Here is a 23238-nt window from a genome sequence, read left to right on the forward strand (position 1 = left end):
GTCTCAATTATTTATTCACAATTTAATATTTATAATATATATGAAACAATTTTTTCTTTTGTGTTTATAATTAATAATTCCTAATTTACCTTTTATAATATATTTATAATTATATATTAAAATGTTCACAATTATTTTTTTCTACTTTATTTTTTGTAATATAATTTTTTATTTATATTTTAAATACTAGCAATTACTTTTACACGTTTTTTATAAAAAATATTCTACCAATTTTTCTTTCCAATTATTAACAATTATTATTTTTTTCATTTCTCCATTTATTTTATTTTGTTTTTAATAAACATTATTTTTGCTTTATATATTAATTTAGTAATATTATAATATTATCTCTGGTATAATATTCAGTCAAATTATAATATTATAATTTTTGCTTTATAATATTATCTCTGGTATAATATCGTATATATTTAAAAATGTGTAAGCGCATGTGTTTATAATATAAGGAATATTCAGTCACATTTATTAAAAATTAATTAATAAGTTACCTATTATACAATATTTATTTTTCTCTAGAATATCAGGTGTGATGAGTTTTTTTTCTTCTTATTATAAACTCTTTCATTAGCCTAATATTATTCTTGTCTTTCCTACATTCATCACTTCACTCTGTTTCTGCCATGGCTTCTTCGATTCGTCCCTCACTTTCTTCCTTCATGTTACCCTCCTTCTCTTCTTGCAACCCTTCTCAAAAGTTCTCTCTTTTTCATCTCGGTAGCGGTAAGCCAGAGCCATCTCTCTTTATGTCTTTCACCCTTTTGCAAATAGTCCCCAAAGATGCTATCTTTTTCATCTACCATTTGATCAATCAAAGATTTTATACCCAATTTAAAAGGGATTTATGTTTTTCCCATTTTTATTATCAAATCGTGCTTGTTTGTATTAATGTTGCATTTGTCATGTTCTTGTCACATGTTTTTGACAAGAATTGATACTCTTGCACGTTGAGGGTGGTGCGTGTGATTTTTATCAACTGGGGTTGTTCTTGGGTTGTTTTATGCAGGTATTAGACGGTTTCACAATTTTGGCCTGAAACCTTCTAAGTTTTTGAGGCATGATGATGATCACTGCATGAGGGCGAAGGCATCTGGGAACACATCCTCAACTGCTGCACCGGAAAATGCGCTGGATTGGGTCAAACATGACAAGAGAAGAATGCTTCATGTTGTGTATCGTGTTGGGGACTTGGACAAGACCATAAAGTATGTCCATGATTAAATAGTAGAACCTAAGAATCTATATAATTTTCTACATTCTTCATTCTTATGGGAGAGACAAACTTCTTGTCGTGGTTTCAGATTTTATACAGAGTGCCTGGGAATGAAGTTGCTCAGACAGCGTGACATGCAAGAGCAGAGACATACTAATGCCTTTCTTGGATATGGGCCTGAGGATGCACACTTTGCTGTTGAACTTACATACAGTAAGAGCTGTTGGCATTTCTGATAATTGCATAACTTCGCATTTTCTGAAATTTCTTTTACATTATTGAGACGTGAAAACTCTTCTGTTAATGTTGGTTTTCTTTTAACATGTTCCAGATTATGGGGTTGACAAGTATGACATTGGCGATGGATTTGGTCATTTTGGTCTTGCTGTTGATGATGTGAGTTTGCCAAACTTGTTGCTATGATTTGTAAACATTCTTCACTTGTAAAAAATATGTTTTTGTGAACTATTCCAAATGTGTCATTTTATTGTTATTATTGTGGGCATGAAGATGCAGTTGTGGTTATTACTTGGGATTTCTAAGTTCTTTCTGACCAATGTATAATATGAAATTTTCTTTTATTTATAATTATTTACTAGATTTCAAGAATAGTGGAACTTGTCAGAGCTAAGGGTGGAAAAATTACTCGAGAGCCTATGCTTATCAAGGGAGGCAACTCAGTGAATGCATTCATTGAAGATCCTGATGGTTATCAATTTGAACTTTTAGAAAGGCCTCCCTCTCCCGAGCCTTTGTGCAAAGTAATGCTTCGAGTTGGTGATCTTGACCGTTCCATCAAATTTTATGAGAAGGTGAAGGTCAATGCAATTTTACGTTGGTTTGCTGTGTTCTTGTTTTCTATACAGAACATTTATTCGTTTGTGATTACTTGCTGCTTAGGCTTTTGGTATGGAGCTACTTCGAACACAAGATGATCCAGAATCCAAGGTGCCCTTGATACTCATTCTGTTACAGATATTTGGAACTGAGATTTTTTAATGTATCTAGTGTATGCTTAATAGATAGTTTCTGATACCATTTTATCTGGGTGGAAACATTAATCTTGAGGGCAAGAGGGACAGAATCCCTTTCTGATCCTGAGGTGCAATGATCTCTTTCTGGGAGTTAGAAGTGACATTATGATATAACTGTACGAGCTATGGCATTTTGGTGTGTTTTTTCAAACCCAATTCTAAAAAAGTATGCTGTACTTGTTGCCTTTTGTTTGCCTCAATCAACTTGTTTAGAATGGAAGAATTCTGTGTCTGTGTCCCTACCAAATAACTGTTTGTGTATTTTTTTTTATTGTGTGAAATCATGTATCTGAGTGCGCATCGATCAACTTGATATAAGTAAGATTGTGCGATTATCATGTAGTGGTGAAATTTTTTCTTTTTCCCCGGGGCTATCAGAGGTTTGTTGAACAACTTGTGCCTTAGCATAAAAGTTGTATATAACATCTTTTTTCTTCTTTTATCGATTTATGATTCCATAAGTTTCCATCTATGTTTTAAGACAAAACAAGAATACCAACGTTAAACCAATGATTCCTTTTGTTTCTGCCTCCCATACAATCCAGCTGTATCTATATGGTTTTTGATGCCACTGAAACCTTCTATGTATGCAATTGTCCTTAAAATTACCTGTGAAGGTTAGCAAGCCCTTTTTTTGTGAGTTTACAATTGTCCAGAAGACACACACCAACATTAAGAACCATCATCCAATTAATTCTGCTTCCAATTTACTCCCTCATATATTTTGGGAAAGATTCTACATACTTTAACTAGCATATGCTTTCAGATTTATGTTTCTTTTGAAATACATCTATCATCGATTAATCTTTTGAGGTTTAAGTCATTTTTACCACTTGGTTCCATCTTGCTTTTGTTGTCCGAAAAATTGTTCCCATGGCTTGTTTGATGCATTGCATGTGATTGTATAAAAGTTTCTTCTTCCCTTTTTGGTAGAACACAATAGCAATACTGGGATATGGTCCAGAGGAAAAAAGTACTGTCCTGGAGTTAACTTACAACTATGGAGTCACAAAATACGCTAAAGGAGATGCTTATGCTCAGGTAAGCAGAAGTTCCTAGTATTTACATTCTTGATTACATCATTCGAATCTGCTAAGTAGTATTCATTCTTTCAATTTTGCCTTTTGTTTTCTGACGTAAGGAATATGGCTGAGTTTTCATATGAATTTTTTCATTGAAATGCTTGCTACCATGTGTTTCTCTGTGTTCACAGATTGCAATTGCTACAGATGATGTGTACCAAACTGCTGAAGCAATTAAACTTGCTGGAGGGAAGATTACTCGGGAACCTGGACCAATACCTGATATAAAGACAAAGATCACATCATGTGAGGATCCAGATGGTTGGAAAACTGTATGGTTCTGTGAATGTTTTCTTCTCTATTTCCATTTCGTTGTCTATTCATCATTTTTGTTAGAATACACTTTTGGTCACTCGTTATATTTGGTTTAGTCTCAAGTTTGGAAAGTTTTCACATTCGTTCCATAAAGTGTCTCTGTTAGACCAAATCAGCTTTTTCATCAGTTTACCACAAGTACTTCAACCTAACTAATACCATTAGTATGACACTTTTAAGGGATTAAAATGGAACTTCTTAAACTTAGGACAAAATACTGAAACAAAAAAAAGATAATGAACTAAAAAGTGTATTAGTCCATTAATGAAACATCTATGACTAACTTGTTTTCATCACCTCTTATGTACAGGTTTTTGTAGATAATATTGACTTCAGCAGGGAGCTGGAGTAGTTCTTATGAGTCATCATTGCAATTTTGGGACTTGATCAAAATTTGAGGCGATGAAAATATTTGCTTAAAATCTTTTTTATTTAAATTAGTTTTTTGGAAATTTTTCATTCTTTAGAAATACCTTTTATATAAGGATAAAAAATATATTTATTTATTATTTATGTTTAGAAAATCAAGATATTGTAAATATTTGATACTTTCTCACATTTTTTTTACATGTTCATAGAGCATGAGTAAAATAAAATGACAAATTTTTCATATAACATATTTCTTATATTTTTTATATTTTCAAAATCATAAAGAAAACCTAATTGAAGTGGTATTGTGTTTTTGAAGTTGTAGAGTTAGGGAATGTATCATAGAAGTCCATTGACATATTTAAAATATTTACTCAATTTAAATTTTTGTTCATTAATATATTTTAATTCTCTTTCAGTTTTGTAAATATAAAAATAATAAGTTGAATAGTATTGTACATGTTGGTGAATAGTAGCAATAAAGCAAATTGAGTTGAAGGATACTACAACTTACAATAAAATCTTGGGTTAATGATATTTATGGTCCCTCAACAGATGACCCACCTTTGATTGAAAATTTGGAATACTTAAACTTTAGTTACTGTAGTGAAGAAATGGCACTACAATGCACAAAAACTTATTATTTTAGCAATTAAAAATTGGATAACTAAAACAGAACAATCTATATCTCCAGTCAAGGATTAAGGAGGGAGATAAACTCTTGTTACAGTTTTATTGTTAAAAGATAATTCAGAAAGTTAATTAAGAATGTTATATTTAAATTATTTTTAACTTTAACTTCTAAATAATGTCAGACTATTAAAATACCAAAACAAGAAATGTTATCAAAGTATCCTGTTTTATCATTATTTATCAGAAAGAAAAGTTACATAGCTAATCACAGTTTGTTTTGTTGACTTTTATATGAGCAATATTAAACTCATATCAATGATGACTGTAATTAAATGGTAGGTAAAACCATTTTGCACAAACATTGTGCTCTATTTGTTATCAGTTAAAATAGAATTAGCAATGAACCTGATTGAATAATAAGTTTGGATATGAAAGATACCCAAATTTGATATGCAGAGTGAGAGTGGACTTGAATTGTGATAAGATTTAGTGGTTGAAGTGAATGAGAGAAAGCAATGATATTGAATCAGTGTGAAGTGAAGTTTTACCTTCCTAGTTAGTAGTATGCATCATTCTTTAAGTGCTGCACAGAAAAGGACAGGTTTGATTCCCACTCATGCCTCTGCTTTAGCCACTCATTATTCCTCTTCCTCTATTTACATTTATTCAACCATTTCAATCTCCATTCCTCACATTCTAAGAAACTTGACATGATTGAAGAAATTTGTAAGATTACTGTTCAATGGCATTTGAACATGTTTATGAACACACTTAATCAATCATAACACACCCACAAAATAATCACCTTTATCTTTATACCTATACTCAACGAGTTTCATCAATCATGTATGTACTCAATTGTGTCTGTTTGTAAGTGTGACTTAAATGTCTCAACTAGCATTCTTGCCTCAACAAACATGTGTGTTAAAGAGGAAGAGGGTGGAGATCCCGTATCAACTAGAGATAAGACGATTTTATTTTACTTCTTAATATGGTATTAGAATGAGTTAGAATCCATCCTAACGAAATTTGTTATTTTTTGGGTTTATCATTCCATCTATTATCGAATCGTTATCTAATAATCTATTAATGTCTAGTTCCATATTGTCTATATGTCCTGACATGAGGAATGTGTACTGCAGATCCCAAATTAACTAGAGATAAAGCAAGTTTAGTCTTTTCTTGACAAAAGGAGTGGTTTAATGGAACTTCAGATCATAGATGTTAATCAGATATGAAGTACCAAAAGGGAATATAATATGTTCTGCAAAACTACAGAAGTCAAATATACTATATAGTAAAACAGCAGTGTGCAGAAGATGGGACCATACATAGTTAACCAAAAGATATTAAAAGTATTAGGCCTTGCTCAAATTTCTAAAATCAGGTCCAATTGAATTATGGCCATAATTACCTTGTTTTCTTTCTTTGGTCCATAATCACCTTATTACTTTTACTCTCTTGATTTTCTTCATTTGGCCAAAGGGCATGCACTGATTTACTTATATATCAGCTTCCTTTGTTCTGTTCTTTCAAGTGTTACTCCTCTGCATCAACAATGAATCATGGCAGACAAAGCTCAAAGGTACCCTTTGGAGAGAAAGAACTCTTCACTTCATCATTTTTTCCCTTCTCTCCCTTCACCCTCTTCACACCAAATAATCACACCCTCTTCAGTTTCTGCCCCATGTTTTCTACCTTTGAATTCAATGAGCTGAACAATTCCAATTCCAATTCCAATTTCAATTCCTTCACACCAAATGAAGATTCATCTGGCTATTGTGATGTTCTTGAGAACCTTTCTTGTGCCAAGTCAGACACAGATTCATCCAATGAGGCATGTGGTGATGAATCAGATGAAGAAGTGAGTTTGGAGGAGTTGCTGCAAGATGGAAAAACAAAGGAGAAAGTTGAAGTATTGGCTGCAATGGTTGGAGTTGAAACTACTGATCCAGCAACTGTGCTGAAAGAAGTAGTGAGAATTCTTAAGGTTTTGAACAGGATAAATCAGTATCAGTTAAGTGCTTAAATGAGGTTAAGAATTTTAGTTCTTCTCATATCATGGCCTCAACCATTTTTTTTACTTCTTGAAATGTGACTTCTGCACTTTTTCTCATGTCTTTGAATCTAACACCTATAAAATATTGAGCTTCATAATTTTCAGTTGGGTATTTCAGCTTTGTATCTCCTTTTCTCAGAAAGTTAACACAAAAAATTCATCATGGGTGACTTCAACAGTTAATAATTTGTGTAAAGAATTACTTTAATAATCCAAACGAGATCGTTTATGTATAATGCTTATGAAAATACTGAAAATATGCACAAATTTTCCATGTGAAGAAATGTTCTGGATCACAAAGAGAAATGTATACTTGTCATAATTCCTGAAAAAAACATACTGAAAGACATTAATAGTTTTGTTTTGGCTTTTTCATTCTTTATCATGCATCAATGCTTCCAATAGTTTACTTTGACTCCAGGAAATACAACGTGTAAATGGTTTTTAAAACTAGATGTAACAATTAAGAACATAGATATTTAAAGAATGTTAATTAATTTTTCAACATTTTTAAGATATTATCTTCAGCTCACATGATTTTTTTCTTTTTTAATTTTGTGATAACTAATCAATGTCATTAAACATATGTTCGTCTAAATTAGATTTGAAAAAATAGGTTGAATAAGAGGATCCTAATAATAAGTAAAATGGAATGAGTCAAAGTTAAAAAAATACAAACCTAAATTGAAATGGTCAGATTTTAGTTTGATTTGTTTAATATCTATCTTAATAAGTTTAGGTTGGATTGATCTTCAAAAATAATAATTATAATTCTAAAAATATAAAAATAATATTATTTTATTAAAACATATATACATATTAAATCTAGCTAAAACGAGTTTCTAGCCTCATATAGGATGAAACCAAGACAATATTATTTTTCACTCCATCCCTTAGATTAAACATTTACCTATTTTCCCAATGTTAACATTAATTTTACCAACCATTACATTTTAATTTTGTATCTCACATGTCATAAAATTTAAGTTTAGATCTTTTATATTAATTTACCCAATCTTTATCATAAAATAAAATAAAATAAATTGATATACATTAAACCACTTTTAATTATTGATGAGATATTAGACAAGATTAAAATACATAGTTTACAGCTTCTTATAAAATCAAATCAATGGAAAACAGTTGTGGAGGGAAGAAATAAATAGAATATCCTTAAGTATTGTGTTGTTTTGAAGTAAAAGGTACATTCTTAGTTACAAAATTTTCAATAATATTTATTTACATTTTTATTTTACTTTCATTAATATTTAATAAATATATTTTCACTTTAAATTTTGTTTAATACTAATCTTCGTCAAAATCTAACTTTTACATGTATCATATTTTAATAATATATTTTTTAAATCAGTAACATATTTAATTTCTCTACAATATAATTTAATCCATAATATTCATCATGTACTTTTAATATATATATATATATATATATATATATATATATATCTTTTAAGCACGCTTTAAAAATAGATCTCGACCTTAGTATTCTGCAGTAAAAAAAGTCGAGACTAATGAATTACTGTGTTTGCATTTCGTTACCTAATTAACTAATTATGCCTTGTACCAAATTATTACTTCAAAACAAGAGAAAATGCTTTATTTTTTAAAAAATTATACTCAATAAAAATCGTAAAATTATGAAAATTACATAACTGCAGTTGTTATTTTCTTCCTTAAAAATAACTGATTTTTTAAAAGTTGAAACAAACAAAAATAACTACAATTTTTTTTTTTTTAAATTGAGATAAAGGAGAGGAAAGAGTTAACGCTAAAATTGTAAATTTTTCATTAATTTAGTAATTAAAATAGTGAAATTTTCTCGATCCAAAGTGGAAGATAAAATTAAGAAACTTACCTTAAAAAATTTATCTAACGATCATGATTGGTCAAGATGTCCAAAGGGGGATATTTGAATTATAAACAGTTGATATAATATAAATATAAAAATGCAAATTTCATTTAGCAAAAAAAGTTATTAGAGGAAGAGACCAATCAATACTCAGTTACTTCCAGCTTTGCTTCTAAGAGAATATCTACAAACGTTAAAAATGTCTTTAACTGAAATAACTTACAGAAGGAATTAAACTTCGTTTCTAGGCATGTAATTCTCACTCTACGAAAATGAAATTCCTTTCTATGCATATATTTCGATTTATGAGGCTTACTTATACCCAGCAAGAATCAATTATTTGTCCACCCATCAACTCATAGACCTTCGAAAATCTTAACCAAAATCCATATCACAAGCAACATCAAAATCAATTCTCAAGCTTGTGACAAGTACTTCCCCAAAGTGCTATGTACGAATAGGTATGTTCCCGTTGACAATGACATCGATATAACACCAATTGTCACTCATGTTTCACCCTTCAGACAATATAGGTTGAAAAAAGAAATCCTGCAAAAGAGAAAGTGTGAACTGATTGATAATAAGCTGCTCATGCACTTAAAAAGAATACAGCAATCCGAACCTTGAATTACAATGACACAACCAGATTTCATTCATCCCAAGAATGACTAGTTAATCTGGCTGACCGTCAAATTCAAGCTACCTACAAGTAAAAAAGTGTTTTTTGAGCAACATAAATAAAATTTTGAAAAATAAGAAATATCACAGGAGGTAATCTAAAAGAGCAAATCGTTGTTTATCAACCATGGATAATTGAATAAAATTCAAAATTTGACAGTGACAGGTCACTGGAGATTTTTCTTGAATAACATCTAGATTTAGACTAAACTGGAAAAAACCAATGATGAAATACAGATCCCAGAAATTAGTAATCTCATAGACTAACATAAAACTACAATTTGGAAGTATTAAATAACTGCTACCAAAAACTACCTTTGATTTCTGTTAAGAAACCATTATTTCAGGAATCATTCTGCAATAATTCTGCCTCTGATTTCATAGTTAGATTCTCTTAAAACATGATCACATTGACAGGAATAGCAACTTACCATCATCAGAGGCAAATGATCTGACAGTGATAGAAAAAGTCAGAACACCAAAATAGTTGATAAATATTTATGAGAAAAACTTTCAGCTAAAAATTAATGGCTAACAAAAGCCAAAAACTAAAATCAAATATATCTTATCAGAACCACCTGAAAATACACTACAATTCATAATATCATCAATCAATTTAAACGAAACTGTGCACCATGTATATATGTATTTATATATCATATGGCCAAATGATAATTATCATCAACAAAAAGGGGAAACAAGGCTACATTCACGCATTAATTTTACATAAAAACATGGATACACAAGATTGCTGCGTGTCACATTTGAATTTATCTACATCAAAGCAGCCAAGCCTGGGTAGTCTGTAATTTATACCAAACAATCATTTGCAGTCACCTTAGGAAAAAAAGCAACACAGATGGTCTCAGAAGATGACGAGCTTTGAAATTTATCATCCTTGCAGCACATTTGCAGTCTCCATAGATAGATCACTTGAAAATTCTTGACCAAAAATGTAAGGTTGAAGCAAGCAAATATCTTAAATTTTTGCAGCTTCATAAATGTGTACGGGAATCTTCTAGATCAGAACCAAACCTGGGAAACAGCATAACATGAAGTCAGTGACAGAGTGGGGCACAGTGACAATAACACTCGCTGCAGCACATTTATTATGAACCATAAAATTACCATATTGGTATTCATTTGGCAGAAGATATGCGCTGCACAGATGAAATCCAACTACTTGAAGGGCCAATTTTATTACTTCCTTGCCCATTTACTATGTTAGCAGCTTCAGTGGACAAGGCAGGCTTCAAAGAGTTCCTTTTTGAGGTGCCAGCAAGAGAGTATGAGGTAGAGGGTATATTTGCTTCACCAAAAATCTACAAGTAAATGAACAAAATAATTAAATCATGCCTGTTAAATGCTAAAAACTGATCTATTCCATATTGAATTATAATAGCCTGCAACTGCAACTAATGAATTGACTCTTAAGTGTTCTGAGACGATCATAAGACAATCATAGCAAAATTCATAACTATTTAATCAAAGATGACTTACATTCTTGTCAAGAGGCTTTTCAGAACCCAAATTTTTTAAACCAGGTGATTTAAACTGAATTTTAACACCGGAACCAGTTACATTGCCTGATTTAATGCGTTCTGCTGACACATCCCCTGAATAAGCATTAATATCGGTCAATAAGTGATAATGAACAAGACATGTTTAAGCAGAATCACAAAATTATGTAACTTATTTCAGATGAACCAACCTCGATTGTTGTCCACATCCATTGGCACTGCAGGAGTGCTGCTTGCTCCAGGGACCATCTGTAATATGACAAAAATAGTATTATAAGCATGGGAGCACTCAAACCTCTATACACGTAAAGTAAATATACTTACAGACATGCGAGGCTGGGTCCTATTCTTCTGTGCCTGCTGGTACTTTAAAATAGTCCAATCAAATACATAATCAAATTCATAACCTGCACAAACCAATAAGGATAAGTTACATAAATGTAGATAGGAAAACAAAAATAAATTATTGGACACGAATGGTGTTGCTTAGTGCTTCACACTAAGTATGTGTGTATAACATAAAGATTGCAGACTTACAGATGGTATATATATTGCCTTTTTTTTCCTTTCTATTTTAAAAAACTCACTTCCTTTCTTTTGATATATTTAAAGGACATGTTGAATCTCATTTACTAGTTATATTAATAACTTCCATGCCTAAAGATGCTACTCCAAAGGAATATAAACACATTCCTGCAAGTATGATCCAATATTATTCAAGAAATCATCAAAATAATCACCTTCACGAGCAAATAGATCCCGAAACAGGCGCTTCAAGAAACCATAATCAGGTCGCTGATCAAAGGTCAGAGAGTGACAATAATGAAAGTATGAAGCAAACTCTACGGGATGAGATTTGCATAAAACCTGTGGGAAATAACAGACAAATAAGAATCGTGATCGAACACTTCACATCAGATAAAATGTCCAAACACTAACCTCAATAGGAGTTGCTACTTTCTTCTCACATATTTTATCATACTTTTGCTTCTTTGTTGCAGCCTTTAGGTTTTGCCAAGGAAGGCTAAACACAAAAGTTAAGTTATTTAAAGTTAACACATTTCATCGTATTGCTCTCAATAGATAAATGTTTGTGGAAGAAAAATATCATGAGAAGAATGTCTACCTTCCTCTGAGAAAATACAGAAGCACATACCCAAGTGACTCCAAATCATCCCGTCGACTTTGCTCTACAAAATAAAGTACAAATTGAACATAAGGAAAATTTGCATTTTACGTGCAGTGAAGAGCTTAAATAACCTTTTCCGACTTACCAATCCCAAGATGAGTATTGCAACTTGCATAGCGTGCAGTCCCTGTTAAGTTTTTGTTTTCCCTGTTCAGTACAACTTGCTAGCATTAATTCTGGCATATTTATCAGGGATGAGAAGAGAATAAACAAAGAAAGAAATACTCTTAAAAATGTTAAGTTTTATTCATGAAAAATTATTAAGAAATCAGTTGGATATGCAGGTGGAAGACAAGACGAAAAAATAAAAATTACATGACTCAAACATCAAACCCTAAAGAAAAAGGAAAGAAAACTAATTCAACAAAATATTGTAGTATAAAGTTAGTGACCTGTAAGGAATGTGACGATTAGTTGTGGAGTCCCTATATCGTTTTGCAAGCCCAAAATCAATTATGTAAACCTGACAAGTACAACGTGAATACTTTTCAGTTGATGCCATGCCAACAGATATCTGAAGGAATAAAAGTGCAAGTCAACCGCAAATGAAGGAAAACCACAACATGAAAATCACCTGGTTTGCCTTACGACCTAGTCCCATGAGAAAGTTGTCAGGTTTTATATCCCTGTGTAGGAATCCTTTAGAATGCACATATTCAATTCTAGTCATCTGCACGAAATTAAAAAAAGAAAAGCAAATTCAACATCAAATGCACACTTCACTCACCTAGTATCACGACGAACACAAATTTACAACACAGTGCCACCGACGGCAATTTCTTTTTTCTAAGAGACTAAATAACAGAACAAGGCTGTAAAATCAGGTTTTGCTGTCCTTTGAGCTGAACCCATGGACAATTAGCATACGACATAGTAACCCATATGTCCAACAATAATAATTTAAAGAGATGGCCGGTTACCATTTGATCAGCTAACATCAACACGGTTTTGAGGGAGAACTTTCTTCCACAGTAAACAAACAGATCCTCAAGACTAGGTCCCAGCAAATCCATAACAAGCACATTATCCTCTCCGTCGACACCACACCATTTTATGCTCGGGATGCCACCTGGATGAAAACAATGCAAAACTTCCAAACTTCACTATCTTCCTCACAGTAAAACCTTCCCCTCAGACCCATGCACCATACTAACAATAAAAATTAAATCAAATCGCTTAAACCAATAAAGAAAAAACATACTTCCTCCTTGTAGAATATTGTAGAGCTTGGCCTCGTAAAGCAATTGCGGATGCTTCGTTTTACTGTTCTCCTGCAACACCGAACAAAAAAACTTTAAAAAAATCGAAAGTAAACCTCGACCACGAAATAACGCATCCAATAACAAGAAAACTGAGCTGAAACAGCAGGACTTCAAATTAAACAAAAGCGCAGGAATAGAAAGCGTACGATCTTGACCGCGACAATTTCGAAGGTATCAATATGCGTCGCTGCGTAATTGAATTGAATCGCAATCAGAACGCAATAACATTAACATCATGAACAACAACAATTGTAACAATAATAATTAGGAAACGAGATTCGTGATTAAAAATCGAGTGAGAGAGAAACCGAGGTAGATTTCGCCGAAGGATCCGCTTCCGATCTTGCGACCTAGCTTGTACTTGGCGCCGATGATGCGCTCCATGGCCTTAACCCTATCGACCGCTGCGCTACAACAATACAAACAAACGCACGCTTCGATCCCAAAGCAACAACACCCAAAACCAAACCAAACAAAATCACTGGTGGAGAACACAACAAACAAATACGCACTACAGGGTATTTTTGTCTTTTCACCTCTTCATCCTGTTTCCTTCTCATTTCCTCTACCCATATTTTTAAATCCAAGACACTTAATTAAAATTCTAAATTTCTTAATTTTGTAAACTTTAAAAACATATAAAATCAAAATAAAATATGTAACCATAACTAAATTAAATTCTCAATAATATTTTGTTAAGAATATATATAAATAACTTAAATATATTTTTACCATAAAATCATAAAAAATTATTATTTAATTTTATAAAATAAAATAATTATATTAAATTTAATTATCTTTTTATAATTTTAAATTAATTTAATAAATGTATTATAATTTTAAACTTTTAAAATCCTGTGTTAGTGGTTGCACGGGTATAGATGCTAGTATGTAACCATAACTAAATTAAATTCTCATAATATTTATTAACCGTAATTATAAAATTTACATGTTCAGTAAAAGGTTAAGTTAGTTTGTATTTCTAACTATCAATAGTTTTTCAAAAAGGTAAAAATTCATTTAAAAATAAAAATGACATATTAAAATATAGTTGATTAAACGATGACTATTTTGCTTACAGTTTTATTTGTAATTTTTCTTGTTTTTTTTTTCCTTAAAATTGGCACATCTTTGTAGTTTCTTTTCTCATAACTCCAACAAGTTAATTAGTTCTAGAAATCAGAGCAAGAATTATTCTTTTTGCGGAGAGTACATTATTCTTTTTGCAGAGAGTACGCATATTTATTTGCATACTGTTACTTGTTCTAATTTTCCTTTAAACAACTTTATTTTATTAAATAAATGAAGTTTTCCAAGATTATGTTAGACTTATTTTTTTTAATTTTGTTTTTGAAATTTAATTTCGGAAGTAAACCAAGAAGAATCCTAGGTTTTGATATCCCTGCTTTATTGTCCTGAGGTGTGAATGTGTTGAGTCTAGATTTTTTATTGTTTTTTTTTTATTATTTTTTGTTGAATATTAAAAGTATACTATATTGATATTTTAAATATTTTTTTAATATATTTTAAAATATCAAAATTAATAATAATCGATATATTATGAAGAGACATTAGAGGAACAACATAAAAAAATCTAATCGAATCCGGATTTTGTTTTGCTGCAAAACTTTTTTGGTTGCATGTTTTTATAGGTAGGTTATTCTGATTTGAGTTTGTGATTATTTAAAGACAATCACACAATTATGAAGTGTAACATCATCATACTTATATATTATTATACTATGATAATGAAAGCCTCTATAGACATGATCTTCAACCTAGTATGCTTTTAGATAAATGTATCAGTAAAATCATTGGCATCGATACAAATTTCTTCTAGACAGTGGTCAATTCATAATGTACTCTTTATTACAGATAATATTGGTGTGTGGCTAATTTACCAATGGCATGGAATGAATATGATGCTGATTTGAAATACAAAATCCAGAATGGAATTTGGCGTACAAGAAAGGAATCACAGAGATTGAAGAAACACAAACAAATGGAACAAAAACAAAAGCAATAATTGAATGAAAAAAAAAAAAGCATTTTTCATCTTGCAAGTCTTTCTGGTGTTTAGAATTGTGACTTGAAGCATTCAGGAGGCATCTGTGCATTGAATCTTTTGGTGTCTCTGCAATAATCATAGATCATGTGATTGTTTCTGACCCAATTCAGCTGACCCAGTTGAGCATAACTCAGTTGCTTGTATGTGGGAGAAGTCCACCAATTGGCAGGGATATTTGAAGAACACTGGTTGATGCTGATTGCTCCATTCCACTTGCAAGCCCTTGCTCTAAAATTATTCAATCTAGCTATGAATGGTGCACCACTCCAATTTGTCTTAACAAGTCCACCTCTTGTTGCCCAATCATCTGCATTCCACAGGCTGGTATAAACCTTCATTCCTTGCCTGTTTGGGAAAGCAATGCCCTCATTTTCATAGTTGCGGTACACCCTAATTGGTATACTATCAATGTACCACCTGAGGAAGCAACAAAATAACATAGATCATGTCATGAACTCATAAAAGTGAATACTCATGCATTTTGTTTATCTTTGATGATAGAATCACTCTGAATCAGCCTGCATTCAAGATACTGGTCGTTTTGGAGCATGTGCTCCATCACGGTGTATCGGAGAGTGTGTTAGAAGTAGGTTTTTAAACCTAACTCAACCTCACAACTCGATATCGAGTGGAATAGAATGTTCAAGAAAATTCGTTAAGATAAGCTCTAACTTGGTTCTGATACCATGTTAGAAGTGAGCTTTAAACCTAAATTAACCCTACAAAACCAGTTTGAGGTGACGATTGCACCCACTTATATATTGTGAATTGATCTTATCTCTAGTTGATGTGAGACTTCCAACAGAGTGGGAGAAAAAAAAGGTATTTAAACCGTACCATGAATTCTAAACGATATGAGACTATTGAGTGTGATAGAAATAAAAGGTAAAAACAGAGTAAATGATGTAATTAACTCAGTGCTGTGAGAGTTTTTAACAGTTTATCAACTTACACAACTTCAAGTGGGTTCCAGTGAATGGTGTAATTGTGAAAATCAGCAGTAGGGTCAAACCAGAGGTAGAATTGTTGTTCTCTGCTTCCATTTCCTAATGTGTATATGTTTGTATGAACAATGTATGGTTGTCCTGAAACGTTGCCTAAGAACTCAAAATCTATCTCATCATGTTGGCTTCCTGTAGATGAAAGCTGCACAAATTTTATGGATGACGTATTTGGTCAACAACACTGCAATTTGATTAAGTTAACTGATTTGAAATCCAACTACTGCACCATTGAACTTACATAGTATGCAGTAACTGTTCCTGCAGAATTACCAGGAACCAACTTGATTCGTGATTCAATACTTCCAAATAAGAAAGCTTTCTTTGTTTGAGCTGCAGATCCTGAAATTCAAATGCAAAACCAAATATTTCAGATTAAGATGATAACATATATAGAGTAATTAACTTCTTTTAACGTTGTTTATATTGGTTATTAATCTTGTGCAAAACTACTGCATGAGTTTTTCACCTGAGGTTTGATCCAACACAAGTTGAAGATCTTCACCCTGCATTGATGCATGTTGATAACCCCAAGTGATGTACATGCTTTTGGAGAAGGTGGCATCCACCATGACTATGCTAGAAGCCACCGCAGAGAAGAACAAAACTACCAACAATCTTTCAAATTGTGCCATGTTAACAGACATGAAAAAGTTTGATGTTTAGAAGTGAAAACTCCAATGCATTGTCTCCTTGTTCTTGATGTCTTTATATAGCAGTAGCAATGTCACATTCTCTGAGAAATATTTGACCTTTCCTTAGGATTTTGTTTTTGAAATTGTTATTTTTTAAGATTGTCAAAACTCCTCATAAATAAGTTTGACAACATTAGCTGTCCTTTTGGATTATAATTATTAATATAAAGATCAAACTCAAGTTTTAATTATATGTTCAATATTCTTGAATCTGATGTTTAAGTACTTTAGACAGTTATCATGATCAATGAATAATAATAGTAAAGGGTTATATTTGAAAACCAATATGCAGTAAAGGAGTTTAATCAGTAAAACAAACACTGCACTTTGATTTTTATGATCAGAACTTGAAATTTTGTTCTGTGATGAATTGAGAACATGAAAGCAAAAGAAAGAAAACAGACATAGCTGGAACGCGGAGAAAAATGTCGTGCCAAAGAGTAGTGCCATTGATGAGTGACACCAAGGTCGTGCACACCTGATACAAGAAAATATTCTTTTTTAGGAACTGTTTGTGCTCTTTTTTTAAAGATTAAGAACACTTTTTGTTCCTTACTATATTATCCGGTGAAGTTGCTACTCATAATTTCTTTCCCTAAAAGAAAACAAAACCTTAATTCTAAATAAAGACGTGTTGGGATTTCTTTTATGAAGGACAAACAATGCAAGTGAGTCAACTGTGTCAAAATATATATGTACAAGTGATTTATATTAATTTTAACAATTTTATTTATATTTAATTTTGTATTTATATGCTACTGAACTTTAAATTTAATGGTAATTGAATATTTAATTTGGACATTAAGTTTATCATTAAATTTGATAGAATTTTGATTAAAGTAATTTGTATTATTCGAATACATACTTTACTCTAGCGAGTGCATTATAATGCTTAGTTTTTCTCTGCTGTTATGTTTTCAATTTATTTAGAACCATTACAAAAGTAAGAATAACATTATTTTTTTTTATTTGATTAATAATGTTAATTGTTCATATTTGTTAGTAGAAAAGAATTGAATCGGTAACCTCTCAACCTCTATTACCATCTTTTCAAAACTCATGTAGTCAACTTTATATCTTTTAAATGTTAATGAGAAAAGTTTAACCCAAAAAATTTAAAATTTAACTTTTTCTAACATCCCTTCCAAAATTTATTACTAATAGTATGTTTGGATTGTAGTTAAAAAAAAGAGGAGTTTCAATTATAGAGTAGATTAATTTTTTATTTTTTATATTTTAATAAAAAAGAAGTAATAAAAAATAGTACTTTTTTTACCTTATTTAGTAGTTTATCAAATTTTGTCAATTTTTTTTATTAATGTACCATATAACCAAAAAAAAAAAGTAAATTTCTTTGAATGAAAACAAATCTCATCGAAGAGAAAAACACTATGATATTGTTTTGAAATCAATCGTTGTAATGAATGAAATGTAGAAAAAATGTTAAACTTTTGGTGTAACTTTTAATAATATGGTGATAGTTTGACACCTATACTCCAACTGGACATTCAAATAATACACGAATAAACATTTAGATTCTAAAATGAAAAAATAAACTAAGTCAATCTTATATCTTTGTGAGAGTGACATTATCATATTATTAATTTATATTTGTAATTAATTTCACTTGAGTCATAATTAGTTTTAATAATTTAAGTGAAAATCTTAGAATAGTATCATTTTAGTACATTTTTCTTGAAGTTAATAATATTTTTATTGCATAGTACTAATTAATATTCTACTTTCTTTATAGATAGTTTTACATTATAAGATATATATATATATATATATATATATATATATATATATATATATATTTACACAAGTGTTATTTTTTTATCAACAAAAAAAATTAATTATAGCATACAACAAAAATTTATACAAAGATTATACAAAGAGTCTGAATTGATCTTTGTTTACATAACCTCACATTGTTTGTCAAAACACACCCTTAATTCACGTATATGTAGAACTATGACTTATTCACCAACTTCAACACCACAAGTCTTGCTTATATATATATATATATATATATATATATATATATATATATATATATATATATATATATATATATATATATATATATATATATATATATATATATAATACCTGTGGTGAAAAAGTTGAAAAACTCTTCAACTAAAATACTTAAACTTTTACAATACAAATGAAGAAGGGTGAGACAACACCACCACTTTCTTTTCCTCCATTTTTGGTTCTTCAAAAATATACGATTCTCTAGATATTAGAAACTACAAAAAAAAAAAAAAAATTCCATGTGTGTCTACGGAAGAATATTCACCCACATTCCCTCGCTAGGCACTCCACGGTGGACAACGAACAGCACGTAATATCCCGGAGGAGATACCTGAGGGAACGTCGGTGCCTTTACCGTAGCCTTGTAAGTTCCATCGGCGTTTTGAACAATGGTAGGTGCAAGAACCAATAGCCTCTGATTCATGGAGTAGCCATGAGTAGTGAAAGGAGGAAAGTACATGGTGAGTTTAACGTCTTTCGGGCCCAACTTCAGATTCACATCAGGCATCTTGAACACCGTGTCGAAGTTGTTTCCGTACGACAACCACTTCACAGAAGATTCCACGATAATTTTGGGTCTAACTGCAGCTAGGTTAGGGTCCAAGTAAGGAGGAGAGAATGCCTCAACCCTAGTTTCCGTTGGGAACTTATCCTTTTCCCTGTAAGTATCATGAGTGTTGCTACCAGCAACCCAGATTTTGCCGCTGGGAAGCACTGCAGAGGTTGAGTGATACATTCTAGCTATCTGGGTAGGGTTCAACACCTGAAACCTCTGACCCAGAGGCTTCTCCGGCGTATACAAAACCGGTGTGAAATTAGGATCATCAGCATCCCACCAGGCAGATGTTCCCTTCTGTGCGCCATTGATGAACAAGAGTTGTCCGTTGGGGAGGATAAGAAGATCCCCCATGGTTCTTCCCGAAGGCATTTCTTCACGTACCCACTTCGCGCTGCGTTTTGTGATGACCATTCTGTTGCAGTCTCTGAGAGCTGGGAGGAACTGTTTCGTTCTTTCAGCAATGTTGAAACTGTCGTGAGTGTTGCCGCCGCATACCATGACCTCAACGTGGACTCTGGCGCTGATCGTTTCAGCAGGGTCGATGATTATGGGGAGAATTGCAGACATGCCGGAAGCTGGGTAGTTTCGGGAACCTCCGGGGAGCACTGGAAAGATGCGAAGCACTTTGTTCTTCATAGGGTCGAGGAGGAGGGAGCGGTTATTCGCGAAGACGAAGAGATTGCCATCACTAGAGAGATGCACGAAAGGGTAAAGGTTGTTCTCATCAATGTCTGAGGTCTCGTAGAGGAACGGGAAAAAGTAGGGTTTTTCAGTGACTTGACCCTCCTTTGGAAAGAACTCATAGCTAAAAGATCTTCGTCCTCCCATCACTATGTACTCTCCATTGGAAAGAAGAGTTTGAGTTGCATACCTAACATGGAAGAGTGCAAAAACATGTCTTAAGGTAAAACACTGTAAAATTGAGATCAGATATCGGATACTTTAACCCATTTTCAACCTAACACTTCAATTATCATTAGATCATTAGATTATCGTGATTAAAGTAATAGATTAAAAGTAGGTCAAAAAAATAGGTTAAAATATAAAGACATACCATCTAGCCTCTCTCAATGTTTCAGGGTATTCCTTCCAGTCACAATTTTTGCAACCAAAGTAGTATCTAGAAGTTTTTCCTCCGTCGGCGAAACCACCGGCAACCAGTAGAGTACCATCAGCCGTAAGCCCGCCACATGAACACCATGGATCTGTCTTCACCTGCACCATGGTCAATTCTTAACATTTTTGGTAGTCTTTCATTTGAAAGTGTCATAAAAAAGGAAAAAGGATTCATCATGGTAAACATTACATCCAAGCTTAATTCAACCCTACAAATAATAACTCTTCATTACATCAAACAATTTATCAGTGTATGTAAGCATATTATTGCCCTTTTCTTTTAATATGATGAATTATATATTTGAATTAAACAACCTATGGAGAGGTAAACTTTTGTAACGAATGATAATGTGAGAAAAGAAGAAACATGGTACGAACCGTGAGTGCTCTAACTTGATTTGTGAGAATATTGTATTCCATTGCATGAGCAAAACAATCATCTACGTTTCGTTTAAGGTTTGCATCATGGAATTGAACACATGGCATTCCTGGTGGATAACGGAGTCTAGAGACACGATAAACAGTGGCATCATAGACATTGATGGTGTTATCAGGCATGAGTTGAATCTGCATGGCAGAAACACCCGAGTCCGGTGAAAGTAATTCCCAGCTTCCTAAGAAATTTGTTTCATAATTAGGTAAGCCACCACCATCCATGACAGCAGATTGTGCAGTGCCTGGCTGAGTGAAACGCTTCGTATACTGTGGATGTCCAGGAATCTTATGGAAAACCTTATTCGGTTTTTCTCTGTCTCTGTTCTTGTCTTCGTTCGCATTCACCACAAGGAACAAGACAGTGAGAAACAAAAGGACTTTGTAGAAACGTGTCATTGTTGGATCCATCACTGTGTTTGTTTGATTTTTTGAGCAACCTCAAGAGCTAGGGATGATGAACTAGATTCGACATGTAAGAACTCGGGTGTGCCTAATTTCTGTTCTAGGATCTATGTTTCTATCTAATAAACCTTCTTCATGCATGTGGTTTTTCCGATGACCATTGGTTCTTCAAGCATTTGCCAAAAGTAGTACATCAATTTTAGCCATTGGAGATAGCCTTATAATATATGGTAATTAGCATTTTTCTCTTCTAGCATTGGAATATAACACACGAGGTACAACACTCATTTTCTTTCTAACATTAAACATCTCCACTTTTAGATAATTGTGGTGAATATATCTCATGGACTATTATATATCAAGTCATTTAGGAAAAAAAATACTATATCAAGTAGGAATGGATTCATAAATCTGCCTAAGAGGAGGCCAACTATTTTTTTTTTCTTTTAAGTTATTTACATATCTAACTTTTAAGAATAAAAGTTGTTGTAAAATAGATTTCTATCACCATAATTTTAATTTTAGATGATATACTTATATATAATGGTAATAATAATTAAAAATAATAAAATAATTTTTCATCGACAATAACTAGTATGTAATTAAAAGAATGAAGTATTTAGAATGTTCCAATTTGTATAAAAAAGCAAAGGTATAATTAGTCGCATGATACTCAGTTTGGGACCAACTCTGTCTGAAAGGGACCTAATTGAAGCACTTTTTCAAAAGTTAAAATGCAATTGACACTTTTTTTAAACCGGGTACCTATTTGACACCCTAACCCCAAACTGGGTACTATACGACTAATTATACAAAAAACAAAATATATGTATAAAGGGAAAACTTCTAGCGTCAAAATCTACAATCCTACGCAATCAGAATCTTGAATAGATTAAGTTCATCTTTTGTTCTTCTTTTTGAACTTTTAAAAAATATGTTTGCAGTGATGTTAAAGAGATCAATATGAATCTTTGTACAATTAAGATTGTTAAGGTGAGTTTTGATCATTGATCAGAGTGTATATTATGTGTAGGTAGAACAACTTTTGTAAAGTAGAGTTTATGGAGCTTGTGAGAGTTGAACCTGTAACACCTTTTAGGAGTCTATTAACTTGTATTTTAATTTGATGAACTAATTGTGAAATTGTGATTTGTATAGTAAAATTGATCAGCTTGTGTTTGTTTTTCATTTAATCATGTTGATTTGTGAACTATGAATTGTGATTTTATTGATTGCAATATTGTTTTTGGGTTGCTTGGTTATTTGTGGAGCTTATTTGATTTTTCTAGGATTGTCCAATTTTATTTATCTTATGGTTATTTTGAATTAAAATTGCCCTATTCAAGTTAATTTGGGAGTCAAAACTCTAATGAGTGGTACCATAGAATCGTTGGGCACCACTCGTAAAACTCAAGTTAGTGAGCTCAAGGGGTCCAAGTTGTTGGGCGGTCCTTGGTCTTGTTGAGCGTTCACTTAACAATGAGGACTAGAGGATCTAGTTTTGGACGCCAAGTGGGGTGTTGGGTGCCACCTAGTTGATGCAATATTATTTATCTTTCAAAACTCTTGTTTTATTTTTCTCATAGAGGATTTGTAAAATACATTTTATATACTAATATCTTGATTTGTACTTTTTTATTAATTATGTAATTTTTTAAATTAGTAAGTTTAATCTACTAAGGTGTT

General features: G+C 32.0%; 4 protein-coding genes across 6 annotated transcripts; 1 reads left to right on the forward strand and 3 right to left on the reverse strand.

Moving 5' to 3' along the window:
* Positions 1 to 580: 580 nt before the first annotated feature.
* Positions 581 to 6890, forward strand: LOC114181221 (putative lactoylglutathione lyase, chloroplastic). Of its 3 annotated transcripts, none has more exons than XM_085671834.1 (9): positions 581 to 738; positions 1022 to 1220; positions 1317 to 1441; positions 1560 to 1624; positions 1828 to 2040; positions 2129 to 2176; positions 3196 to 3303; positions 3476 to 3616; positions 6199 to 6890. In XM_085671834.1, the coding sequence occupies exons 1-9, from the start codon at positions 639 to 641 to the stop codon at positions 6688 to 6690; spliced, it is 1491 nt and encodes a 496-aa protein (XP_085527960.1). In that variant the 5' UTR covers positions 581 to 638; the 3' UTR covers positions 6691 to 6890. The 3 variants fall into 3 exon arrangements, with proteins under 3 accessions (XP_085527960.1, XP_027923417.1, XP_027923418.1); XM_028067616.2 differs by having other exon boundaries at positions 3970 to 6507; XM_028067617.2 differs by having other exon boundaries at positions 3476 to 3590; positions 3970 to 6507.
* Positions 6891 to 9880: 2990 nt separating this feature from the next.
* LOC114182189 (casein kinase 1-like protein 3) lies at positions 9881 to 13738 on the reverse strand. Its single transcript, XM_028068990.2, has 15 exons — positions 13545 to 13738; positions 13383 to 13423; positions 13176 to 13245; positions 12895 to 13043; positions 12549 to 12644; positions 12367 to 12437; positions 12060 to 12121; positions 11912 to 11975; positions 11725 to 11809; positions 11526 to 11652; positions 11110 to 11192; positions 10977 to 11034; positions 10766 to 10881; positions 10394 to 10587; positions 9881 to 10300 (listed from the first exon to the last, which is right to left on the reverse strand). Exons 1-14 carry the CDS (start codon positions 13618 to 13620, stop codon positions 10405 to 10407), a joined length of 1281 nt encoding a protein of 426 aa, XP_027924791.1. The 5' UTR covers positions 13621 to 13738; the 3' UTR covers positions 9881 to 10300; positions 10394 to 10404.
* Positions 13739 to 15038: 1300 nt separating this feature from the next.
* On the reverse strand, positions 15039 to 16971 carry XTH26 (xyloglucan endotransglucosylase/hydrolase 26). The gene is made up of 4 exons (XM_028069313.2): positions 16775 to 16971; positions 16547 to 16647; positions 16257 to 16450; positions 15039 to 15721 (listed from the first exon to the last, which is right to left on the reverse strand). The coding sequence occupies exons 1-4, from the start codon at positions 16950 to 16952 to the stop codon at positions 15313 to 15315; spliced, it is 882 nt and encodes a 293-aa protein (XP_027925114.1). The 5' UTR covers positions 16953 to 16971; the 3' UTR covers positions 15039 to 15312.
* Positions 16972 to 19080: 2109 nt separating this feature from the next.
* On the reverse strand, positions 19081 to 21657 carry LOC114182680 (aldehyde oxidase GLOX1-like). The gene is made up of 3 exons (XM_028069598.2): positions 21094 to 21657; positions 20654 to 20814; positions 19081 to 20470 (listed from the first exon to the last, which is right to left on the reverse strand). The coding sequence occupies exons 1-3, from the start codon at positions 21556 to 21558 to the stop codon at positions 19288 to 19290; spliced, it is 1809 nt and encodes a 602-aa protein (XP_027925399.1). The 5' UTR covers positions 21559 to 21657; the 3' UTR covers positions 19081 to 19287.
* Positions 21658 to 23238: the final 1581 nt, after the last annotated feature.

Source organism: Vigna unguiculata, chromosome 4 (genome assembly GCF_037176805.1).
Source record: "Vigna unguiculata cultivar grain cowpea cultivar isolate G323 ecotype 2 chromosome 4, ASM3717680v1, whole genome shotgun sequence".
NCBI classification, from domain to species: domain Eukaryota; kingdom Viridiplantae; phylum Streptophyta; class Magnoliopsida; order Fabales; family Fabaceae; genus Vigna; species Vigna unguiculata.